At 44.5% G+C, this 23,755-nt stretch overlaps 1 protein-coding gene across 1 annotated transcript in view; it reads right to left on the bottom strand.

Moving 5' to 3' along the window:
• Positions 1-23,755, bottom strand: part of antxr2a (ANTXR cell adhesion molecule 2a) — a 307,229-nt gene that overhangs the window by 256,546 nt on the left and 26,928 nt on the right. The window contains exons 5-7 of the mRNA XM_068038944.1: positions 16,915-17,022; positions 16,764-16,832; positions 1,414-1,494 (exon numbers count right to left, since the gene is read on the bottom strand). Of these exons, the coding sequence (XP_067895045.1) occupies positions 1,414-1,494; positions 16,764-16,832; positions 16,915-17,022 (258 nt within the window). The remainder of the gene's footprint in view (positions 1-1,413; positions 1,495-16,763; positions 16,833-16,914; positions 17,023-23,755) is intronic.

Below are 23,755 nucleotides of genomic sequence, written 5' to 3'. Positions count from 1 at the left end.
ACCACCAGAAGTTAAAATCAACCCTTTCTGCATTTCTCGGCCTTTTCTCCTCCTGGCAACTGAAAGCAAGGAGGACGAGGAGAATAAGGAGAAGAAGAAAAAAACGAAGAAAGAAGTCTGAGTGAATTCTGCCTTCTCTCAGGGCAGCATCACCAGAGAGCTCTCAGCTCAGTCTCCTCAGATGCCTTTTATTCCCAAATCTGTCTGTCAGATGAGACGTTAAACCTAAATTCTTTCTACCCTCTCAGTGAGATGTAAAAGATTCCATGGCACTACTTCAAAGAATAACAGGCGTATTCTCCCTGATGTCCTGGACAATATTTATCTCTCAACCAAACATCACTAAAACAAACGAACTGGTCATTATCACATGTTTTGTTAGCTCTTGCTGTTTGCAGATTTGCTGCTGTGTTTCTTACATTACAACAGTGTTTACACTTCAAAAAGTTCACCATTTTGATATTCCACCATTTTCACACCACTGTTGAGGTTATGCCTCTCTGAGGCATCTTCCACTCCATCTTAAATTCTCTCTTCTCTGGCCAGCTTCAAACCATTTAATATAGAAAACCCATTGCTCACCTAACTTCAACCTCAAGCACCATGAGTCAGTGTTGTAGAATCTATACTTGTGCTTGGTCTCACTTTCATAGTAAGACACTGACTACAGAATCAGTGCTATTTATGTACTTTCTGCATCTTTGAAAATGGTAAATACGTTTTCATAATGGCAAGGATAATGAAATGGCCAGATGATATGGATTACACAAATAAAAAGGAGATTCACCATACTTCCAGCAAAGTTATGGCAGTGGAGCAGGAGCAGCTCCGTGGAAGTTCCTAGCCGATATCTCTATACAGTAATGCTCCCTAACTTTCTGACAGCGGATTCAAGAAGAAATGGTGGCACAGTGGTAATGAAGGGAAAGGTAAGTACACGCAAGGCAAGAGTAATTCATTCACAAGATCAGCAATCTCATAAAACATTTCCTTTCATACCTTTCTGTACTGACATTCCTAGCTTGCACTTGTAGCATATTAGTTTTTCCACAAAGCTTCTACTGAACCGCACAGCTTTTAAGCACAGCAATAATTAAATTCAATTGCACAGTCATAAAATAACAAAATTGTATAGGTACACATAGTAGAATTAAAAAATGTTTGTTAATTGAATGATTTTATGCCAAAAGCATGGACAGATCACTGTACATTATCAATCGCTGACATATAACCCACTTTGCTTCAAATATGTTTTCTCTTTTAGAAGCAATCTACATAAGCAATAAGAAACTATATTCTTTATTTTCAAATAATTTGTTAAACATAATTCTTTTAGACCTTATTAACTAGAGCATTTGATCCTAGTTATTATAAAGTCACTGTATTAACAATAAGAGACCAAATGATACTCACCAAATCAATTATCCCTCTCAAAGCCTGAAATCCTCCATTAACAGGAAAGACATGACTTGGGGAATCTGCAACTTGTTCCAGCTTTTAAAAGCAAAATTATTTTAATTTTAAAAGCAGTTCCAATAAGTTTCTTACCTTTATGATCACTTTACTCTTTTAATGTTATGAGATCATTAGTCAATCTACTGCTGAAAAAAAAAACATTATCTTGTATAATGTGAATGCCTTTCATGTTTCCTAGTGTACCCAAGAGGTGAAGGAAACACAGTTTCCTCAAATAAACATCTAAGTTCCATATCACAATTATACTATGAAACTATTAATATGTTTGAACTTGAAATTAGAACAATCACAGGTATGCAATTGATTGTATATGTTCACAGCACAATACTCTGACAATGACTGAGAACCATAGGTAAATGTCAAACTGGGAGATTTAATGATGGCAAAAATCAAACTGAGACATTGATAAGCAATGTAGAGAATTGCATTTGTAGCTGAGTAATTTATTAAAATTATTACAATATATTGCTCAATAGATGTATTCTTTAAACAGCACCTTATAATAAACCTCTCCCTAAGTGACAACAGTTGAATTCAAACCCTGGCCCACAGAGATGAAAACCAGCGTACCAAATTGGGCATACGTTAAAAAGGAGAGTAAGCTTGATGGCTTTCATAGAAGCACTGAATTTCACTTCCATTCCAAACACTGCTCCCTCAGGTATCCACCGACCCCCATAATAGGGCTACTGATCAAAATTGTACACAGCTCTGCTTAATGTGCTGACTGACCGACCTCTGCTCCCCCAACAACTCCTGGTATGCAAGCAGTACACCTCTTCTTACATCTGGCTAATGGATCACTCCAGCTATTCCCAGTTGCCTACGACTGGTCTTCAATACCCTGTTATAAAAGCAAAATACTGCAGATGCTGGAAATCTGAAATAAAAACAAGAAATGCTGGAAATACTCAGCAGGTCTGGCAGCATCTGTGGAGAGAGAAGCAGAGTTAACGTTTCAGGTCAGTGACCCTTCTTCAGAACTGACAAATATTAGAAATGTAGAAGGTTTTAAGCAAGTAAAGCAGGGGTGTGTGGCAAGAGATAACAAAAGAGGTGTTGATAGGACAAGGTCCCAGAGAATAACTCACCAGAAGGCCATGTAACAAAGGCAAACGGTATGTTAATGGTGTGCTGAAAGACAAAGCGTTAGCACAGAGAGGGTGTGAATTGACTGTAAAGCACAAAGCACTCCAAGCACAACATTAAAAAAAATTTAAAACAGAAACAGTGGGTAGGCACAGTAGAAACAAACTAACTAAACTAAAAAACCTAAAATAAAATAGCCAAATAAAAAAGAAAAAAAGAAAAAATAACTGAACATAAAAAGAGGTGCCCATCATGCTCTGAAATTATTGAATTCAATGTTCAGTCCGGCAGGCTGTAGTGTGCCTAATCAGTAAATGAGATGCTGTTCCTCAAGCTTGCGTTGATGTTCTCTGGAATATTGCAGCAATCCCAGGACAGAGATGTGAGCATGAGAGCAGGGGGGAGTGTTGAAATGGCAAGCAACCAGAAGCTTACGGACTGAGCGGAGGTGTTCCACAAGGCGGTCACCAAGTCTACGTTTGGTCTCCCCAATGTAGAGAAGACCACATTGTGAGCGGCGAATACAGTATACTAAATTGAAAGAAGTACAAGTAAATCGCTGCTTCACCTGAAAGGACTGATTGGAGCCTGGGATATTGAGGAGAGAGGAGGTAAATGGGCAGGTATTACACCTCCTGCAATTGCAGAGGAAGGTGCCATGGGAAGGGGACAAGGTGGTGGGGGTAATGGAGGAGTGGACTAGGGTGTCGTGGAGGGAATGATCCCTTCAGAATGATGACAGGAGAAGGAAGGTGAAGATGCGTTTGGTAGTGGCATCCCACTGGATGTGGTGCAAGTGGCGGAGGATGATCCTTTGGATGTGGAGGCTGGTGGGGTGGAAAGTGAGGACAAGGGGAACCCTGTCACGGTTCTGGGAGGGAGGGGAAGGGGTGAGGGTAGAAGTGCAGGAAATGGGCCAGACACGGTTGAGGGCCCTGTCAACCACAGCTGGGGGCGGGGGGGATCCTCGGTTGAGGAAAAAGGAAGACATATCAGAAGCGCTGTTGTAGAAGGTAGCATCATCAGAGCAGATGCATCGGAGACAGAGAAACTGGGAGAATGGAATGGAGTCCTTACAGGAGGCAGGGTGTGAAGAAGTGTAGCCGAGGTAGCTGTGGGAGTCGGTGGGCTTATAATGAATATTAGTAGACAGCCTATTCCCAGAGATGGAGACAGAGAAGTCGAGGAAGGGAAGGGAAGTGTCGGAGATGGACCATGTAAAGGTGAGAGAAGGGTGGAAATTAGAAGCAAAGTTGATAAAGTTTTCTAGTTCCGGGCGGGAGCAGGAAACGGCACAGATACAGTCATCAATGTTCTGGAAAAAAATTTGGGGGAGGGTGCCTGAGTAGAACTGGAACAAGGAATGTTCGACATATTCCACAAAAAGACAGGCATAACTAGGACCTATGCGGGTACCCATAGCAACAACTTTTACTTGAAGGAAGTGAGGGGAGTTGAAGCAGAAGTTGTTCAATGTGAGAACAAGTTCAGCCAGGCGGAGGGGGGTGGTGGTGGATGGGGACTGGTTGGGCCTCTGTTCAAGGAAGAAGCGGAGAGCCTTTAAACCATCCTGGTCGGGGATGGAGGTGTAGAGAGATTGGACGTCCATAGTGAAGAGGAGGCGGTTAGGGCCAGGAAACTGGAAATTGTCAAAATGACGTAGGGCGTCAGAAGAGTCACAGATTTAGGTGGGAAGAGACTGGACCAGGGGAGAAAAGATAGAATCAAGATCGGAAGAAATAAGTTCAGTGGGGCAGGAACAGGCTGAAACAATGGGTCTGCCGGGACAGTAGTGTCTGTGGGACTATGAGGTTGGAAGCTGTAGAGGGAAGATCTCCAGAGGAGATGAGATCAGTGACAGTTCTGTGGACAGTAGCTTGATGTTTGGTGTTTTGATGGGGTCATGGTCCAGGGGAAAGTAGGAAGAAGTGTCTTGGCTCTCAATTTTCTCATTTCCGACTGATTTACCTTTCTGCTCCATTTTCCAAGACCTTCCTCCCACCTATTTATCTGTCGTTTTTATGTAACGAAGCTTCATTCAGTGTGCACTCCCATTTGCATCTTTGCCATCACTCTGGACCTGGGCCACCATTTTACTTTCCTCCTTTGGGTCTTGCTGCTTTCTCTCATTTAGCTGTGCTATTTTCCCTTCCCCCTTTTTCTGCTCCATGTCTCCTTCCTACCCATTATACTTTTCCTTCCTCTGCCATCCCAGGCGAAAGTCCTTCACTCAGCCTGAGGCTTCCCTCAATACCAAGCTTATCATGGCGGTTAATGCTGAATGTCCCCGAGCAGCACGGTGCTTGCCCCATCCTCAGCTCTCTGAAATCAACTTGCTTAAAACGTTTTTCAAGCATCAATTCCTCCAACCTCCTTCCCATCATGCTCACCACCTCAATTTCTGCCCACTCCAATCACACCAGTAGATTTACAATTCCTGCTCCCTCCATCTTTCTCTCCAGATTAGTTAGACTTGCGAATAAAGCCCTTGTTCATTCATGATCTCCTAGGTGATGATTCTATCAATATCAATGTGCTCACAGGAACATGGCTCACTTGCAATCCTCCTTATAGATACCTCCCTGTCTGGTTATGCTTTCCACTATTTACTCCACCCTGGTTACCATGGCAATGATGTGACTGCCCTCACCAAGTCACAATTTGGTCTCTTCCCCTTACTCTATCTGAACCTTCTCTTCAATCAAATAACTTCCCCTTTTTCATTCTACACATCACATACAGAACCAAAGAATTCTACAGCACAGAAGGAGATCTTTCAATCCATTGTACCTCCCTGAAATGGCATCTCTTTAGCAACATTATGCACCCAGTCGTACCTTTTTGAACTCATGATTTACCATCCTTCCAAATCTAATTCCCAACTTCTCTCCTCTATATTGTGCTATTCTCTCCTCCTTCAGGTTCTGTATTAAGTGAATGTTAATTCTTAGTAATTTCAACCTACATTTCAATTCCCCTAACCCATCCACCACGCAGCCCCCACATCTATTTTACCAATTCAAACAATCAATGCATCTCCAGTAATAGCTTTTCTTCACTTTGCTGTATTGTCACCCTCAGAATCCCCTAAATATCTCAGCTCCTTTCCCTTCCTGATCTATATGTTGTCACTGCCATTAACATGAAATCAGCTTCCACATATATGCTGATGACAATTGTCTCTACCTCTTTATTACTTCCCTTGTGCCCTTAAATGCTAGTGTGCTTTCAGAATGGTGTCCTACACTAAACCCGGGTGCATTTTAACATCCTCCAACTCAACAGTGGCAAGGTCAAAGCCATTGTCTTTGGCCCTAATCATAGATTCCAGCACCTTGCTATTAACCAATCCCCATTCTCTCTCTCAGTCGGAATCAGTCAATTTGCAAGCTAAGTATGCTATTGTCCATGAGCTGACTTTTAAACCCCACATTCTCTCTATCACCAAGATCGTTTACTTCAATCTCTGCAAAATTGGGCTTCTCCACCATATAAACCATTATACATGCCTTTGTTACTTCTAGACTTGAATATTCTAATGGCCTGCTTGCTGAACTTCCATTCTCCTTTATCCATAAATTCCAATTTGTCTAAATCTTTGTTTCGTGCCCTGTCTCACACCAAGTCCATCACCCTGCCCTCATTGACTTTCACTGGCAGCCCATCACCTCATGGTATTAAATTTAAAATCCTATTCCTCGTCAATAAATCCATTCGTGACCTTGACCCACTCCACCTCTGCAAGCTCCTCCAGGCTTATAAGCCCTCTGAAACACTCCATTCTTCTGATTCCATTTTTCTATTTATTCTCCCATCCGATCCTTGCATCCAAGAATCAGTGGTATAGCTTTCTGCCACCTTAGTCTTACTCTGAGACTCTGCCCCTAAATTTCTTTCTTTTTCCTCCTCTTACATCATCTTTCAAAACTTTCTCAATACCAATCTCTTCACCTAACCTTTCTGTCATATCACCAATTCTCCCCTTCTGGCTCAGTATCCCTTTTTGTTTTCAATGCCCATTTGTGAAGTGCCTCAGGACTTTGTCGTTTCCATGAAAAGTTGCCATTTAAGTTCTACTTTTCATTCATTTTAAATCCATAGAAAAATCAACAAATTTCTATTGTTCTGTAGTTTGTCAAATAACATTGATTCACGTTTTAAGGAACTTTTAAAAATACATCTGAATTTTTCCACTTTTTAGTTTTAGTACCAATTCTAAAAAGAACAGATATTTCCAGGTACTACAAAATCCAAAATCATGTCACTTCTCAATGCATAATATACAGACTTCAAACACAATGCACTGAATTTTAAACTAATGGTACGGCTCTTGGCGGCAGCACTGGAAGTGGGTGCTGTCGCTGCACTGGCGAAATGTAGTCAGCTGACCACAAACACACAACGACCAGCCAATTCAGAAAGGGGCGGTGTGGAACCCGGGCAAGCAATGATCAGAGGCAGGGAATGAGGCACCGATAGCACCATCATAAGACAATGGCAGGTGCTGGCACCATATTCAAAGAGCTGCCAGCCCTGCATTCACTCCTGCCTGGTTCAGAAGCGTGTCTTCCTGAGTGCCCTCTGCTACCCCAATACTCTCCTGCTATCTCCGCTGCCCCAGGACCCTCTACTGTCTCTGCTTCCCCAGGACCCCTTCTGGTGTCTCCGCTGCCCCAGAACCCTCTGCTGCCTCTGCTTCCCCAGGACCCTTTGTGCTGTCTCTGCTGCCCCAGGAAAGGTGGGAGGAGACCTGCTTGCCTGAACAAGCAAGCCTGGACGCAGATAGCGGAGGAGGTCAACAGCCATGAGGTCACCCCCAGGAATTGGATCTAGTTCAGGAAGCAGGTCAATCATCTTATCCAGGCTACTAAGATGAGGATTCCAAAAACTTTGGACCCTTTGAAAACTGCATGTGGCAGAGCGAAAGGGAGCATTTGAAGGAAAGGGAGTGACCAGTCATGTGCATTGGGGAAGGGCAGCTGGACATACTGCCTGAGGCTTGGCTGCAACTTGGTGAGAGGCGTACATCATTGTTTAACCCCACACAGTCCCTCAAGAGGGGTCTCATGCAAGCAATAAGTCAGATTTTACAACACTTCAGTTTGACAGTACTACCATTTAGTAAATGGAATCTGGACAAGAAAAATCCAATTAGTGATGCAATGATTAAACTCATCATAATTGGAGAACATACATTAGAAGAGAATGATGCTTTATGGAAAATGCATCTTGCAAAAAACATCAAGGACTTGGTCAAAGAGAAGGACTTGGTGGATGATGAGCCTAGGGAAGGGAGTGCAGATAGTCTCAGTCATCTCATCATCAAAAAGGAGGTGGTGTTGGGTGTCTTGCAAAGCATTAAGGTAGATCAGTCCCCAGGGCCTGATGGGATCTACCCCAGAATACTGAGCGAGGCAAGGGAGGAAATTGCAAGGGCCTTGACAGAAATCTTTGCATCCTCATTGGCTACAGGTGAGGTCCCAGAGGACTGGAGAATAGCCAATGTTGTTCCTTTGTTTAAGAAGGGTGGCAAGGATAATCCAGGAAGTTATAGGCCGGTGAGCCTTACGTCAGTGGTAGGGAAACTATTAGAGAAGATTATTCGGGACAGGATTTACTCCCATTTGGAAACAAACGAACTTATTAGCGAGAGACAGCATGGTTTTGTGAAGGGGAGGTCGTGTCTTACTAATTTGATTGAGTTTTTTGAGGAAGTGACGAAGATGATTGATGAAGGAAGGGCAGTGGATGTTATCTATATAGACTTTAGTAAAGCCTTTGACAAGGTCCCACATGGCAGACTGGTACAAAAGTGAAGTCACACGGGATCAGAGGTGAGCTGGCAAGATGGATACAGAACTGGCTCGGTCATAGAAGACAGAGGGTAGCAGTGGAAGGGTGTTTTTCTGAATGGAGGGATGTGACTAGTGGTGTTCCGCAGATCTTTGCTGTTTGTAGTATATATAAATGATTTGGAGGAAAATGTAGCTGGTCTGATTAGTAAGTTTGCGGACGACACAAAGGTTGGTGGAGTTGCGGATAATGATGAGGATTGTCAGAGGATACAGCAGGATATAGATCGGTTGGAGACTTGGGCAGAGAAATGGCAGATGGAGTTTAATCCGGACAAATGTGAGGTAATGCATTTTGGAAGGTCTAATGCAGGTGGGAGGTATACAGTAAATGGCAGAACCCTTAGGAGTATTGACAGGCAGAGAGATCTGGGCGTACAGGTCCACAGCTCACTGAAAGTGGCAACGCAGGTGGATAAGGTAGTCAAGAAGGCATACGGCATGCTTGCCTTCATCGGTCGGGGCATAGAGTATAAAAATTGGCAAGTCATGCTGCAGCTGTACAGAACCTTAGTTAGGCCACACTTAGAATATTGCGTGCAATTCTGGTCGCCACACTACCAGAAGGATGTGGAAGCTTTGGGGAGGGTACAGAGGAGGTTTACCAGGATGTTGCCTGGTCTGGAGGGCATTAGCTATGAGGAGAGGTTGGAAAAACTCGGATTGTTTTCACTGGAACGATGGAGATGGAGGGGTGACATGATAGAGGTTTACAAAGTTATGAGCGGCATGGACAGAGTGGATAGTCAGAAGCTTTTTCCCAGGGTGGAAGAGTCAGTTACTAGGGGACATAGGTTTAAGGTGCGAGGGGCAAAGTTTAGAGGGGATGTGCGAGGCAAGTTTTTTACACAGAGGGTGGCGAGTGCCTGGAACTTGCTGCCAGGGGAGGTGGTGGAAGCATGTACGATAGCGACGTTTAAGAGACATCTTGACAAATACATGAATAGGAAGGGAATAGAGGGATATGGGCCCCGGAAGTTCAGAAGGTGTTAGTTTCGGCAGGCATCAAAATTGGCGCAAGCTTGGAGGGCCGAATGGCCTGTTCCTGTGCTGTACTGTTCTTTGTTCTTTTGTTCTTTGACTTTCTCACATAAATTGGGTACAGATCCAGACCACACAATTACTATGATGTGAGCTTAATGTCAGCATAAGTTAACAATCAATTCTGTCTTTGCCACCTGGCATCCTCTTCCTACATTTTCGGAACCAGACCTATACTTTGGTTGACTACTAAAATGCATATGGAGGCTAAAGTTAGCACAGAACCAACTCTTCAGTTTGCAATTTAATCATGTCCTTATTTTGAGCGAGGTTTTTCACAATTCCGTTCACCCAAATAACATTTTTTGCTGTTTCTAGAAATTTCAGATGTGCACTGAAAATTCACAATGTTACCTGGGAAAGCCACAGTCGCTGTTAAATTTGTAAGTTTCTCGATGGATTTGTAACAGTCAGGGAGTAAACTGTTTCACTCTTCAAAAGTTAATTAGGTTTATTGTATTTTCAAACTTCCATTGATTGGATCCTTTTTCAAGCTTTGATGTGTACAATGTAGGGACATGTAAAACTGTCCTTTTAAATCTCACAAGGGCGATAAGCTGATAACTCATGACTGGCAAAGTTATGAGTGAGTTATATCTAGTCCTGCAAGCAAGAGACAGAGGTGTCCCATGGCTCCTCATTATATATTCTGTTTACACCACATCAGCTGATGAAATCTTACAACTAAGTGTAAGAATGATTCATTTTAAATACATTGTCCCACAAATTGATAATTAGTTATAATCGTCAGTGTGCAAATTCCCCCATTCCTCAGCTTACTTGGATTCTCCAAACATCAATCCCATAAAACATATAGTGGTTACTATGTGGTATAAACAGAATCAAACATTAATCATTAATACTTGGTAAAATCTTAGTTATGTAAAACTGTTGAATAGTGCTTAATATTTTGTATCTAATATTTTACACTATATTGTTAAATGTATTTTTATGTTAGGTTAGATCTTGTGGTAATTTAAGTGGATCACAAAGGATGATGGGATGGTTAGTATATATGAAGACATGCGGCAGGAGATGTACATGTGCTGAAAAGCGAGGAAATATCCTTTGACAAGTCAGACAGTAGGAGTTAGACAAGCAGAAATAAATGCAGACAGTTTATAATAAAAGCAAAATACTGCGGATGCTGGAAATCTGAAATAAATACAAGAAATGCTGGAAATACTCAGCAGGTCTGGCAGCATCTGTGGAGAGAGAAGCAGAGTTAACATTTCAGGTCAGTGACCTGTCTTCAGAACTAGCAAATATTAGAAATGTAAAAGGATATAAGCAACTAAAGCGGGGGTGGGGCAAGAGATAACAAAGGAGTAGTTGTAAATAGGACAAGGTCAAAGAATAGCTGACCAGAAGGTCGTGGAGCAAAGGCAAACAATATGTTATGGTGTTTTGAAAGACAAAGCATTAGTACAGATAGGGTGTTAACGGACAGAAAATTGAACAGCCGCATGTACAAACATGAAAAAAAGTGGGTAAGCAAACTGAACAAACTAAGATAAAATAAAATAAAATAAACACAGAAAAAAAATTTTAAAAAGGAAAAAGAAAAAAATAACTAAAAATTAAAGTAAAATGCTCTGAAATTATTGAATTCAATGTTCAGTCCGGCAGGCTGTAGTGTGCCTCATCGGTAAATGAGATGCTGTTCCTCGAGCTTGCGTTGATGTTCACTGGAACTCTGCAGCAATCCCAGGATAGAGATGTGAGCATGAGAGCAGGGCGGAGTGTTGAAATGGCAAGCAACCGGAAGCTCGGGGTCCTGCTTGCGGACTGAGCGGAGGTGTTCGCAAGGCGGTCACCCGGTCTGCGTTTGGTCTCCCCAATGTAGAGGAGACCACATTGTGAGCAGCGAATACAGTATACTACATTGAAAGAAGTACAAGTAAATCGCTGCCTCACCTGAAAGGAGTGTTTGGGGCCTGGGATAGTGAGGAGAGAGGAGGTAAATGGGCAGGTATTACACCTCCTGCGATTGCAGGGGAAGGTGCCATGGGAAGGGGACGAGGTGGTGGCGGTAATGGAGGAGTGGACCTGGGTGTCACGGAGGGAACAATCCCTTCGGAATGCTGACAGGGGAAGGGAGGGGGAAGATGCATTTGGTAGTGGCATCACGCTGGAGGTGGCAGAAATGGCGGAGGATGATCCTTTGGATATGGAGGCTGATGGGGTGGAAAGTGAGGACAAGGGGAACCCTGTCGCGGTTCTGGGAGGGAGGGGAGGGGTGAGGGTAGAGGTGCAGGAAGTGGGCCAGACACGGTTGAGGGCTCTGTCAACCACAGTGGGGGGGAATCCTCAGTTGAGGAAAAAGGAAGATATACCAGAAGCACTGTCATGGAAGGTAGCATCACCAGAGCAGATGCGTCAGAGACGGAGAAACTGGGAGAACGGAATGGAGGTCTTACAGGAGGCAGGGTGTGAAGAAGTGTAGTCGAGGCAGCTGTGGGAGTCGGTGGGCTTATAATGGATATTAGTAGACAGACTATCACCAGAGATGGAGACAGAGAAGTCGAGGAAGGGAAGTGTCGGAGATGGACCATGTAAAGGTGAGAGAAGGGTAGAAATTAGAAGCAACATGGTTGCAACATGGTAACCTTTTACATTTCTCATATTTGCTAGTTCTGAAGAAGGGTCACTGACCTGAAACATTAACTCTGCTTCTCTCTCCACAGATGCTGCCAGACCTGCTGAGTACTTCCAGCATTTTTTGTTTTTATTTTATATTAGAGACAGTTTATGTTTAGCCAATATATAAATCAAAAGTATGAACAATAGAATAGATTAAACAGAGCTTTTAATACTCTAAGAATTAACAAAATTAACAGGGGGCAATCTAATTTAATGGAACGGTACTGAGAAAGAAGAGATGGGCAATTGGACAATGTAAAGAATAAAATCATAGAATCATAAATAGCAAAGAAGGAGGCCTTTTGGCCCATCAAGTCTGCACTGGCTCTTTTGAACAGTAATCCAGTCAGTCCCACTCGCTGCAATTTTTTCTCGAAGAATATATTCAATTCCTTTTTGAAAGCTCCTATTGAATCTATATCCATCCCCCAATCAGGCAGTGCATTCCAAATCCTAAGTGTGCTATATACAGGCCAAGGCTTCTTCGGCAGCATCTCCCAAAACTGCAACCTCTTTCAGCTGGGGCAGCAGGTGCATGGGAACAAAAACACCTCCAAGTTTCTCTCCAAGTCACACACAATCCTGACATGGATATATATCACCATTCCTTCACTGTCACTGGGTCAAAGTCCTGGAATTCCCAACCAAAAAGCATTGTGGAAGTGCCTTCACTACATGGACCACAACAGTAATAAGTATACTGTTTTGGATACGGTTGAGGGGGACGACCTACCAGGGGAAAGCCACATTGGCCAGGTCTCTGGCACTGAGTCTGGCCCAGTGGCTCAGAAGGGAAGGGGGGAGAATAGGAGAGCGATAGTGATAGGAAATTCAGTGGTTAGAGGAACAGACAGGAGATTCTGTGGTCGCGAACGAGACTCCCGGATGGTATGTTGCCTCCCGGGTGCCAGGGTCATGGATGTCTCGGATCGAGTCTACAGGATTCTTAAGGGGGAGGGGGAGCAGCCAGAGGTCGTGGTACATATCGGTACCAATGACATAGCTAGGAAAAGGGATGAGGACCTGAAAAGCGAATATAGGGAGTTAGGTTGGAAGCTGAAAGGCAGGACGAGCAGAGTAGTATTCTCAGGATTGTTACCGGTGCCACGTGCTAGTGAGGCTAGAAACAGGGAGTGAGTGCAGCTGAACACGTGGCTACAGAACTGATGCAGGAGGGAGGGATTCAGATGTGTAGATCATTGGGATACCTTCTGGGGAAGGTGGGACCTGTACAAGAAGGACGGGTTGCATCAGAACTGGAGGGGCACCAATATCCTGGGCGGGAGGTTTGCTAGAGCTCTTCGGGAGGGTATAAACTAGTTTGGCAGGGGGATGGGAACCGGAGCTACAGATCAGTGGATGGGGTAGCTGTTGAACAGGCAGATACCGAGTGCAGAAAGTTTGTGAGGAAGGTTAGACAGTTGACAGGGCAAAGTTGCAGCCAGTATGATGGGTTGAAGTGTGTCTATTTTAACGCAAGAAGTGTCAGGAATAAGGGTGATGAACTTAGAGCATGGATCAGTACTTGGAGCTACGACGTTGTGGCCATTACGGAGACGTGGATATCACAGGGGCAGGAATGGATCTTGGATGTTCCAGGGTTTAGATGTTTCAAAAGGAATAGGGAGGGAGGTAAAAGAGGTGGGGGAGTGGCATTGCTAATCAGGGATAGTATCACAGCTGCAGAAAGGGAGGCCGTCGAGGAGGGTTTGTCTCCTGAGTCATTATGGGTAGAAGTCAGAAACAGGAAAGGAGCAGTCACTTTGTTGGGAGTTTTCTATAGACCCCCCAATAGCAACAGAGACATGGAGGAACAGATTGGGAGGCAGATTTTGGAAAGGTGCAGAAGTAACAGGGTTGTTGTCATGGGTGACTTCAACTTCCCTAATATTGATTGGAACCTCCTTAGCGCAAATAGTTTGGATGGAGCAGTTTTTGTCAGGTGTGTCCAGCAAGGTTTCCTGACTCAATATGTAGATAGGCTGACTAGAGGGGAGACTATGTTGGACTTGGTGCTTGGCAACGAACCAGGCCAGGTGGCAGATCTCTCGGTGGGAGAGCATTTCGGTGATAGTGATCACAACTCCCTGACCTTTACTATAGTCATGGAGAGGGTCAGGAGCAGACGGGATGGGAAAATATTTAATTGGGGGAGGGGGAATTACAATGCTATTAGGCAGGAACTGGGGAGCATAAATTGGGAACAGATGTTCTCAGGGAAATGCACGACAGAAATGTGGAGGTTGTTTAGGGAGCACTTGCTGTGACTGCTGGATAGGTTTGTCCCGATGAGGCAGGGAAGGGATGGTAGGGTGAAGGAACCTTGGATGACAAGAGATGTGGAACAGCTAGTCAAGAGGAAGAAGGAAGCTTACTTAAGGTTGAGGAAGCAAGGATCAAACAGGGCTCTAGAGGGTTACAAGGTAGACAGGAAGGAACTGAAGAATGGACTTAGGAGAGCTAGAAGGGGACATGAAAAAGTCTTGGCGGGTAGGATTAAGGAAAATCCCAAGGCGTTCTACACTTATGTGAGGAACAAGAGGATGGCCAGAGTGAGGGTAGGGCTGATCAGGGATAGTGGAGGGAACTTATGCCTGGAGTCGGAGGAGGTAGGGGAGGTCCTAAATGAATACTTTGCTTCAGTATTCACTAGTGAGAGGGACCTGGTCGTTTGTGAGGACAGCGTGGAACAGGCTGATACGCTCGAACAGGTTGAGGTTAAGAGGGAGGATGTGCTGGAAATTTTGAAAGATATGAGGACAGATAAGTCCGGGGCCCCGGGCCAGACGGGATATACCCAAGGATATTACGGGAAGCGAGGGAAGAGATTGCTGCGCCTTTGGCGATGATCTCTGCGTCTTCACTGTCCACTGGAGTAGTACCGGATGATTGGAGGGTGGCAAATGTTATTCCCTTGTTCAAGAAAGGGAATAGGGATAACCCTGGGAATTATAGACCAGTCAGTCTTACGTCGGTAGTGGGCAAATTATTGGCGAGGATTCTGAGAGACAGGATTTATGATTATTTGGAAAAGCATGGTTTGATTAGAGACAGTCAGCATGGCTCTGTAAGGGGCAGGTCATGCCTCACAAGCCTTATTGAATTCTTTGAAGATGTGACAAAACACATTGATGAAGGAAGAGCAGTGGATGTGGTGTATATGGATTTTAGCAAGGCGTTTGATAAGGTTCCCCATGGTAGGCTCATTCAGAAAGTAAGGAGGCATGGGGTTCAGGGAAAATTGGCTGTCTGGATACAAAATTGGCTGGCCCATAGAAGTCAGAGGGTGGTAGTAGATGGAAAGTATTCAGCATGGAGCTCGGTGACCAGTGGTGTTCCACAAGGATCTGTTCTGGGACCTCTGCTCTTTGTGATTTTTATAAATGACTTGGATGAGGAAGTGGAAGGCTGGGTTAGCAAGTTTGCCGATGACACGAAGGTTGCTGGAGTTGTGGATAGTGTGGAAGGCTGTTGTAGGTTGCAACGGGACATTGACAGGATGCAGAGCTGGACTGAGAAGTGGCAGATGGAGTTCAACCTGGAAAAGTGTGAAGTGATTCATTTTGGAAGGTCGAATTTGAATGCGGAATACAGGCTTAAAGACAGGATTCTTGGTAGTGTGGAGGAACAGAGGGATCTTGGGGTCCATGTCCATAGATCGCTCAAAGTTGCCACCCTAGTTGATAGGGCTGTAAAGAAGGCGTATGGTGTGTTGGCTTTCATTAACAGGGGGATTGAGTTTAAGAGCCGCGAGGTTATGCTGCAGCTCTATAAGGCCCTGGTTCGACCACACTTGGAATATTGTGTTCAGTTCTGGTCGCCTCATTATAGGAAGGATGTGGAAGCTTTAGAGAGGGTGCAGAGGAGATTTACCAGGATGCTGCCTGGACTGGAGGGCATGTCCTATGAAGAAAGATTGAGGGAGCTGGGGCTTTTCTCATTGGAGCGAAGAAGGATGAGAGGTGACTTGATAGAGGGGTATAAGATGATGAGAGGCATAGATAGAGTGGATAGTCAGAGACTTTTTCCCAGGGTGGAAAGGGCTATCACCAGGGGGCATAATTTTAAGGTGATTGGAGGAAGGTTTCGGGGAGATGTCAGAGGTAGGTTCTTTACACAGAGAGTGGTGGGTGCGTGGAATGCGCTGCCAGCGGTGGTAGTAGAAGCAGATCCATTAGGGGCATTTAAGCGACTCTTGGATAGGTACATGGATTATAGTAGAATGAAGGGTAGGTAGTTAGTTTGATCTTAGAGTAGGTTAAAGGTTCGGCACAACATCGTGGGCCGAAGGGCCTGTACTGTGCTGTACTGTTCTATGTTCTATGTAAGACGGTCCACCACCAACTGCTCAAGGACATCTAGGGATTGATAATAAATGCTGTCCTTGCCAGCGATGCCAAGATCCCTAAGAGTGATGGGGATAAATTCCTTTAGTCTGGTTCCTAAAGTAAAATATGGTAAGAGTCTGATTCTCACCTTGTACTGAGGCACAATGAAGAGCAGGTTTCAGGTAACAGTAAGGTACGTTGAGTAAATTAAATTACTCCATATTACCATGCCTTTGATTAGGTCTCTGTCCCCCGCCTCAAAAGAAAGCCTGCTGAATTACTCCCTGGATACAGCCTGAATGTCAACTAATGGAATTATGTTTTAGAGTCCTACCTGCTTTTCCTTAAAGTCTTTGACTCCGACACAATAAATAATTGCCCCTAGTTTTCTTGCGTCATCAGCCTATAATGAAATACAAAATAAAAATTAAGCTTCAGTCAAAAAAAACACGCTGCAAAATTCAACTGTGAAATTTTACACTTACCTCTCTGACTGTGTAAGGCAACACCATTTCGACTAATTCACCATCGGTTAGAACAATAATAGCACTTGCAGTCTTCAAAGTTGTTTGCTCCTTTATTTGGTCACTCGCCTAAAAATAGAAAATAATCATCCATTAGCTTAATGCCTCAATAAATTACTGGGTATTTATTACATGTGGACACATAAACTTGTCCAAAGAACTAAAGAAAGTTGGACAAATTGGTCTTTGAGGATGAGAGACATTTTTTTTTAAACTGTATTTTCTCCACTTCTTTCTTCGGTCTCTGAGTGTTATGAATCCTTCCCAAACAAAAGGATGTGTTTATATTCTACTCACAAAACTCCACCAACACAACACTGAAATCAGCTGTTAGGAGAATAGACCGAGCATAATTCACTCTCCAATTTTTATAACATCTGAAAGCATTTAGCCTCCATTCTGTACCTCTCCAAAATGGCACAAAAGAAGTGAACAAGAAAAAACATGGAACAACATTCCACGAATGCATGGCACCGCGTTAAAGTTGCAACTTGGATTGCAGGCAAGTGAGCCGTAAAACATTCTTACATTGATGCAAAGCCATATTCCCCAAGTTCACAATTTATGTGCAAAAATAACTATCGGCTTGGATTTTACCAGCCCCCCATGTCAGGAATCATGGCGGGGGGCCCAGAAAATTCCTCCAGGAGAAGCCCGCCACAGACCTCGACACTGGGAAAGCCCCGCCCCATATTACTGGCGGCGGTGAGGCCTCGTGGCAGCCTATCCCACCGCTTGGTGACGGAACCTTAATTTGGGGGAGGCACAGTGGCGCAGTGGTTAGCACTGCAGCCTCGCAGCTCCAGCGATCCGGGTTTGGTTCTGGGTACTGCCTGTGTGGAGTTTGCAAGTTCTCCCTGTGACCGCGTGGGTTTTTGTCGGGTGCTCCGGTTTCCTCCCACAGCCAAAGACTTGCAGGTTGATAGGTAAATTGGCCATTGTAAATTGCTCCTAGTGTAGGTAGGTGGTAGGAGAATGGTGGGGATGTGGTAGGGAATATGGGATTAATGTAGGATTAGTATAAATGGGTGATTGTTGCTCAGCACAGACTCGGTGGGCCGAAGGGCCTGTTTCAGTGCTGCATCTCTCTATGACTATGACTATAAATATTTAAATAAAAGTTAAAGAAAACTTACCTCGTCCCGATGGCCATCCCACGCCATATTCTGGATGGTTGCCGGAACTCCATTCAGAGATCCAAGGCGGAACACTGGTGGTGGTGGGGGGGGGCGGGGGGAAGAGGAAGAGTGAAGTTTTCCGGGTCGGTGGGGAGTGGGGAAAACTCTTACTAATAGTTGCGGGGATGGTGGGAAGGAGTTGAGGTTCAAAGTTAATAATGTTCGGGGGGGAAAGTTGGGGATTGGAATAAAGGTTTTTTGCGGAGAGAAGCCAACTTATAAATTGATTACTCATTGGGGGGTGGGAGAGGGGATTCAAAGTGCTATTAAAAATTTTTTTTTTTTTTTTTGCAGACTGGCACCTTTAAAAATTTAAATGGTCATGAAGAGCCTGAAGCTATGCAAACCGTTGGAGCAATACAGCCAGATAAGGTCCTGTCCTCATCCAATGTAAACATATATGCATCTCCAGCAACTTGCTGGGAGAGAGATCACTGGATAGTGATCTGGACAGGGAAACTGGGATGATTTATTTTCTCTCAGGTGCCAGTTGCAGTGCCCATACCATTAAGCTGGCTGTGATCAGCTAACATAAAGAGTGGAGGCAAACCTTGTCCAGGTCCATACAGCTCAGCTGCTTACCAAATAAACTTGATGATCCATTAGTTGTATTGACTTGTTTTTTTTAATAAATCAATGAGAAAGATTATGTAAATTACAATATCCAGCAATAGTACTGAAGACCTGTGCTCCAGAACTTGTCGCGCCCCTAGCCAAGCTGTTCCAGTACAGCTACAACATTGGCATCTACCCTGCAATGTGGAAAATTGCCCATGTGTGTCCTGTACACAAAAAGCAGGACAAGTCCAACCTGACCAATTACCGCCCCATCCGTCTACTCTCAATCATCAGTAAAGTGATGGAAGGTGTCATCAACAGTGCCATCAAGCATCACTTGCTTAGCAATAACCTGCTCAGTGACGCTCAGTTTGGGTTCCGCCAGGGCCACTCAGCTCCTGACCTCATTACAGCCTTGGTTCAAACATGGACAAAAGAGCTGAACTCAAGAGGTGAGGTGAGAGTGACTGCCCTTGACATCAAGGCAGCATTTGACCGAGTATGGTATCAAGGAGCCCTAGCAAAACTGAGGTCAATGGGAATCAGGGGGAACACTGTCTGCTGGTTGGAGTCATATCTAATGCAAAGGAAGATGGCTATGGTTGTTGGAGGTCAATCACCTGAGCTCCAGGACATCGCTGCAGGAGTTCCTCAGGGTAGTGTCCTGGGCCCAACCATCTTCAGCTGCTTCATCAATGACCTTCCTTCAATCATAAGGTCAGAAGTGGGGATGTTCGCTGATGATTGCACAATGTTCAGCACCATTCGCGACTCCTCAGATACTGAAGCAGTCCACATAGAAATGCAGCAAGATCTGGCCAATATCCAGGCTTGGGCTGATAAGTGGCAAGTAACATTCACGCCACACAAGTGCCAGGCAATGACCATCTCCAACAAGAGAGAATCGAACCATCTCCCCTTGACATTCAATGGCGGTTCCATCGCTGAATCCCTCGCTATCAACATCCTGGAGGCTACCACTGACTAGAAACTGAACTGGAGTAGCCATATAAATACCGTGGCTAAAGAGTTCAGAGGCTAGGATTCCTGCAGCGAGTAACTCACCTCCTGACTCCCCAAAGCCTGTCCACCATCTACAAGGCACAAGTCAGGAGTGTGATGGAATACTCTCCACTTGCCTGGATGGGTGCAGCTCCAACAACACTCAAGAAGCTTGATACCATCTCGGACAAAGCAGACCGCTTGATTGGCACCCCATCCACAAACATTCACTACCTCCACCACTGATGCACAGTGGCAGCAGTGTGTACCATTTACAAGATGCACTGCAGCAATGCACCAAAGCTCCTTAGACAGCACCTTCCAAACCCATGATCTCTACCAACGAGAAGGACAAGGGCAGCAAATGCATGGGAACACCACCACCTGCAAGTTCCCCTCCAAGTCACACACCATCCTGACTTGGAACTATCTCGCCGTTCTTTCACTATCGCTGGGTCAAAATCTTGGAACTCCCTTCCTAACAGCACCGTGGGTATACCTACACCCCAAGGACTGCAGCGGTTCACGAAGGCAGCTCACCACCACCTTCGCAAGGGCAATTAGGGATGGGCAATAAATGCTGGCTTAGCCAGCGATGCCCACATCCCATGAATGAATAAAAAAAGTACATTTAATTCAATATGGGTGGGGCACAGATATCTTTCTAACAATAAAAAAATACATTTTCTGTATTAGTTTCAAACCATAGCCACTTGTCAGTTGACAACTCAAAATGAATTGATTTAGTTCATTTAAACTCTGATGAAACTGCATTCAGTCTTTTAAAAACAGCAAGTATTAAAAAAAAGTGCCAAAGTATTGGGCTAGAATTTGTTGGCAAAGTCACAGTCAGTTCATGGCATATGCTGTTATTAGCGTGTAAATAACTCAGCAACTTTTTTTTATTCATTCAGGGGATGTGGGTGTCGCTGGCAAGGTCAGCAAGTATTGATCCTCGCTAACTGCCCTCAAAAAGGTGGTGGCAAGCCATCGGGCTGGATTTTACATGTCCATCGCCAAGATCGACAGCAGATGTAAACTATGGAGGTCCGCCCATGCGGACTGCTCGTCGCGGAGCCGCCGCGATATTAAACACAGCAGCTCATTTAAATGGTCAGGGCGGACCACCCCCCGCAATGATGTGGAGGGGGCAGGTGGTTCATCTCTGGCAATGGCGTCTGACGCCATCGTGCACACGCCGCACATTTTTAAATGGCTTCCAGCCCTTCCATTTTGTTTAAATATTTAAAGATATAGGCATTTTAAATTTAATTTTAAAAATTAAATGTTTCGAGCCCCTCTGCCAATGCCCCCAATAACCAGACAGTTCATTCCATGCCCTCTCCCACCCCAAAATACTTACCCGGTGTACCTGACTTACCCCCCATTAAGTTTAACCCTTCCCACCATCCCCTCCACCTATTAGTTTGACCCCGCTCCCCGCCTCCCGCACTGAAATACTTATCTGCTCCCCCCTCCCCATCAGTGTCCCACCTCGGACCTCTAGACGGCACTAATATCGGAGCGGCACAGACGGTGTGAGTGTGATGCTCATTAATGTAGGTATTTAAATTGTTTTGCAAATATAGATTTGGCTCCCATCGGCAAGTGGTAGCAGGGCCTCTGCCAGAGGCATTTTCCCGTCCCCTCCCCACCATGACCCCCAACATCAGGGGAGCTGTAAAATCCAGCCCACCTTCTTGAATCTCTGCAGCCATTGTGGTATTGGTACACACAAAGTGCTGGTAAAGAGGAAGTTCCAGGATTTTGACCCAGCAAGAATATATTTGAGGATATATTTCCAAGTCAAGAGGGTGTTTGACTTGGAGTGGTACTTGCAGGTGGTGGTGTTCCATGCGTCAGCTGCCCTTGTTCTGGGTGATTGAGGTCATGAATCTTGTAGATGATACACACTGCTGCCACCATGCTCCGGTGGTGAAGGGAGTGAATGTTGAAGGTGATGGATGGGGTGCCGATCAAGCGGGCTGCTTTGTCCTAGATGGTGTCAAGCTTCTTGAGTGTTGTCGGAGCTGCACTCATCCAGTTAAGTGGAGAGTATTCCATCACACTCCTGACTTGTACCTTGTAGACAGTGGCCAGGCTTTTGGAGTCAGGAGGTGAGTTACTCACTGCAGAATTCACAGCCTCTGACCTACTTTTGTAGCCACCGTGTTTAAGTGGCTGGTCATGTTAAGTTTCTGGTTAATGGTTACCCCTCCCCCACCAGGATGCTGATGGTGGGTGATTCAGCGATGGCAATGCCTTTGAATATCAATGGCATATGGTTAGATTCTCTTTTGTTGGTGACGTCATTGCCTGGCACTTGTGTGGCACGAATGTTATTTGCCACTTATTACCCCAAGCCTGAATGTTGTCCAGGACTTGCTGCATGCAGACACAGACTGCTTCAGTATTTGAGGAGTTGTGAATGATACTGAACACTGTGCAATCATCAGTGAACATGCCCACTTCTAACCGTATGATGGAATGAAAGTCATTGGAAGCAACTGAAGATTGTTGGGTCTACACTGAGGAACTCATGCAACAATGTCCTGAAACTGAGATGATTGGTCTACAACAACCACAGCCATCTTCCTTTGTGCTAAGTATGACTCCAACCAGTGGAGAGTTTTTCCCCACTTCCCACTGACTTCAATTTTTCTCGGGCTTCTTGATGCCATACTTGATCAAATGCTGCCTTGATGTCAAAGAAAGACCCTCGCCTCACCTCTGAAATTTTTTGCCCATGTTTAGACCAAGGCTGGTTGAGGTCTTAGGCCAAGTGGCTCTGGTGGAACTCAAACTGAGCATCAATGAGCAGGTTATTGCTGAGTAAGTACTGCTTGATAGCACTGTCAACGACACCTTCCATCACTTTGCTGACGACTGAGAGTAGACTGATGGGACAGTAACTGGCTGGATTGGATCTGTCCTACTTTTTATAGACAGGACATACTTGGGCAATTTTTCACTTTGTCGGATAAATGCCAGTGACGTAGCTGTACTGGAACAACTACCAATTTGTGGCAAGAAGAGGTACCATGAGTTGCCAATCACCAGAAATTGCGGGGCAATTTGTGCAACTCTACCATTAGCCTTGCAAAAACAGGAACTCACTGTCAATCTCCCTTCAAGAAATTAGTCATTAATTCTGAAATTAAACTTGCCACAGAAAGGCTGGGCAGGAAATTAACAGGAGAAGAACCTTTTGAATGACGAGATTTAGATTCCAGCAATGCCACTCAACCTCTGCAGCCCAGAAAGGAAATAATTGAAACTGGAATCTCATTCCTGCAGGAAGTTCATTGTTATGAGAAATTTTTTTCAATTTTAAATTTAAAAAATAATTTTTACTTTTCCTTTCTGTCTCTACTAATCCAATCTTTCTTTCACACTTTATTTGTCTTTCTGCCCGGAATTGATTCTCAATTATTCCATTTCCTTCTCCATCATTCGTCTGTTCCTTTATCAATTCTTAAACCTCATTGGTGAAGGAGATAGACTGTTGGTGCCATGGTTCACCAGGGTCACAGATGCTTCATTATCAGTTCACACTTCCAGGAATTTGCAGCAAATATTTTTTCAGCTAAAGGATGGGGGGAAAATTTAACAGGACATGCCATGAGATGCCCAGTTCCAGCAAATTCTGGACCATTAAGACTTAAAAGGTCAAAATTGGAATCAATTGCCACAGACCTTGAAAGGAGCAATCATTAAGGCTAAATGGACTTTTGCCATTTAAGTACATGACCCAGAAATTAAACAATGTACTAAAGTATATTTTGTAATAGTCCCAATAAATATATCAATCATAATGTTAATCAACACTATCAACACTAACGCATCAACACGAGCAGAATTTCTTATCCACAGCTGTTACACAAGTTTCTAAATTCACTTGAAAAAGCCCTTCAAAACACTCCCACGGGGATGCAGAGACCAAGTGGTCCCACATCAGAGTCGCCATCTATGACTCAGCAATGACCACCTATGGCAAACGTGTGAAGCAGAATGCAGACTTGTTTCAATCTCACTTTGAAGAGCTGGAACCTGTCATAGCCGCT

Source organism: Heterodontus francisci, chromosome 1 (assembly GCF_036365525.1).
Source record: "Heterodontus francisci isolate sHetFra1 chromosome 1, sHetFra1.hap1, whole genome shotgun sequence".
NCBI lineage: Eukaryota > Metazoa > Chordata > Chondrichthyes > Heterodontiformes > Heterodontidae > Heterodontus > Heterodontus francisci.
The sequence above is the reverse complement of the archived record's forward strand: the minus strand, read 5'-3'. Positions and strand labels throughout refer to the sequence as shown.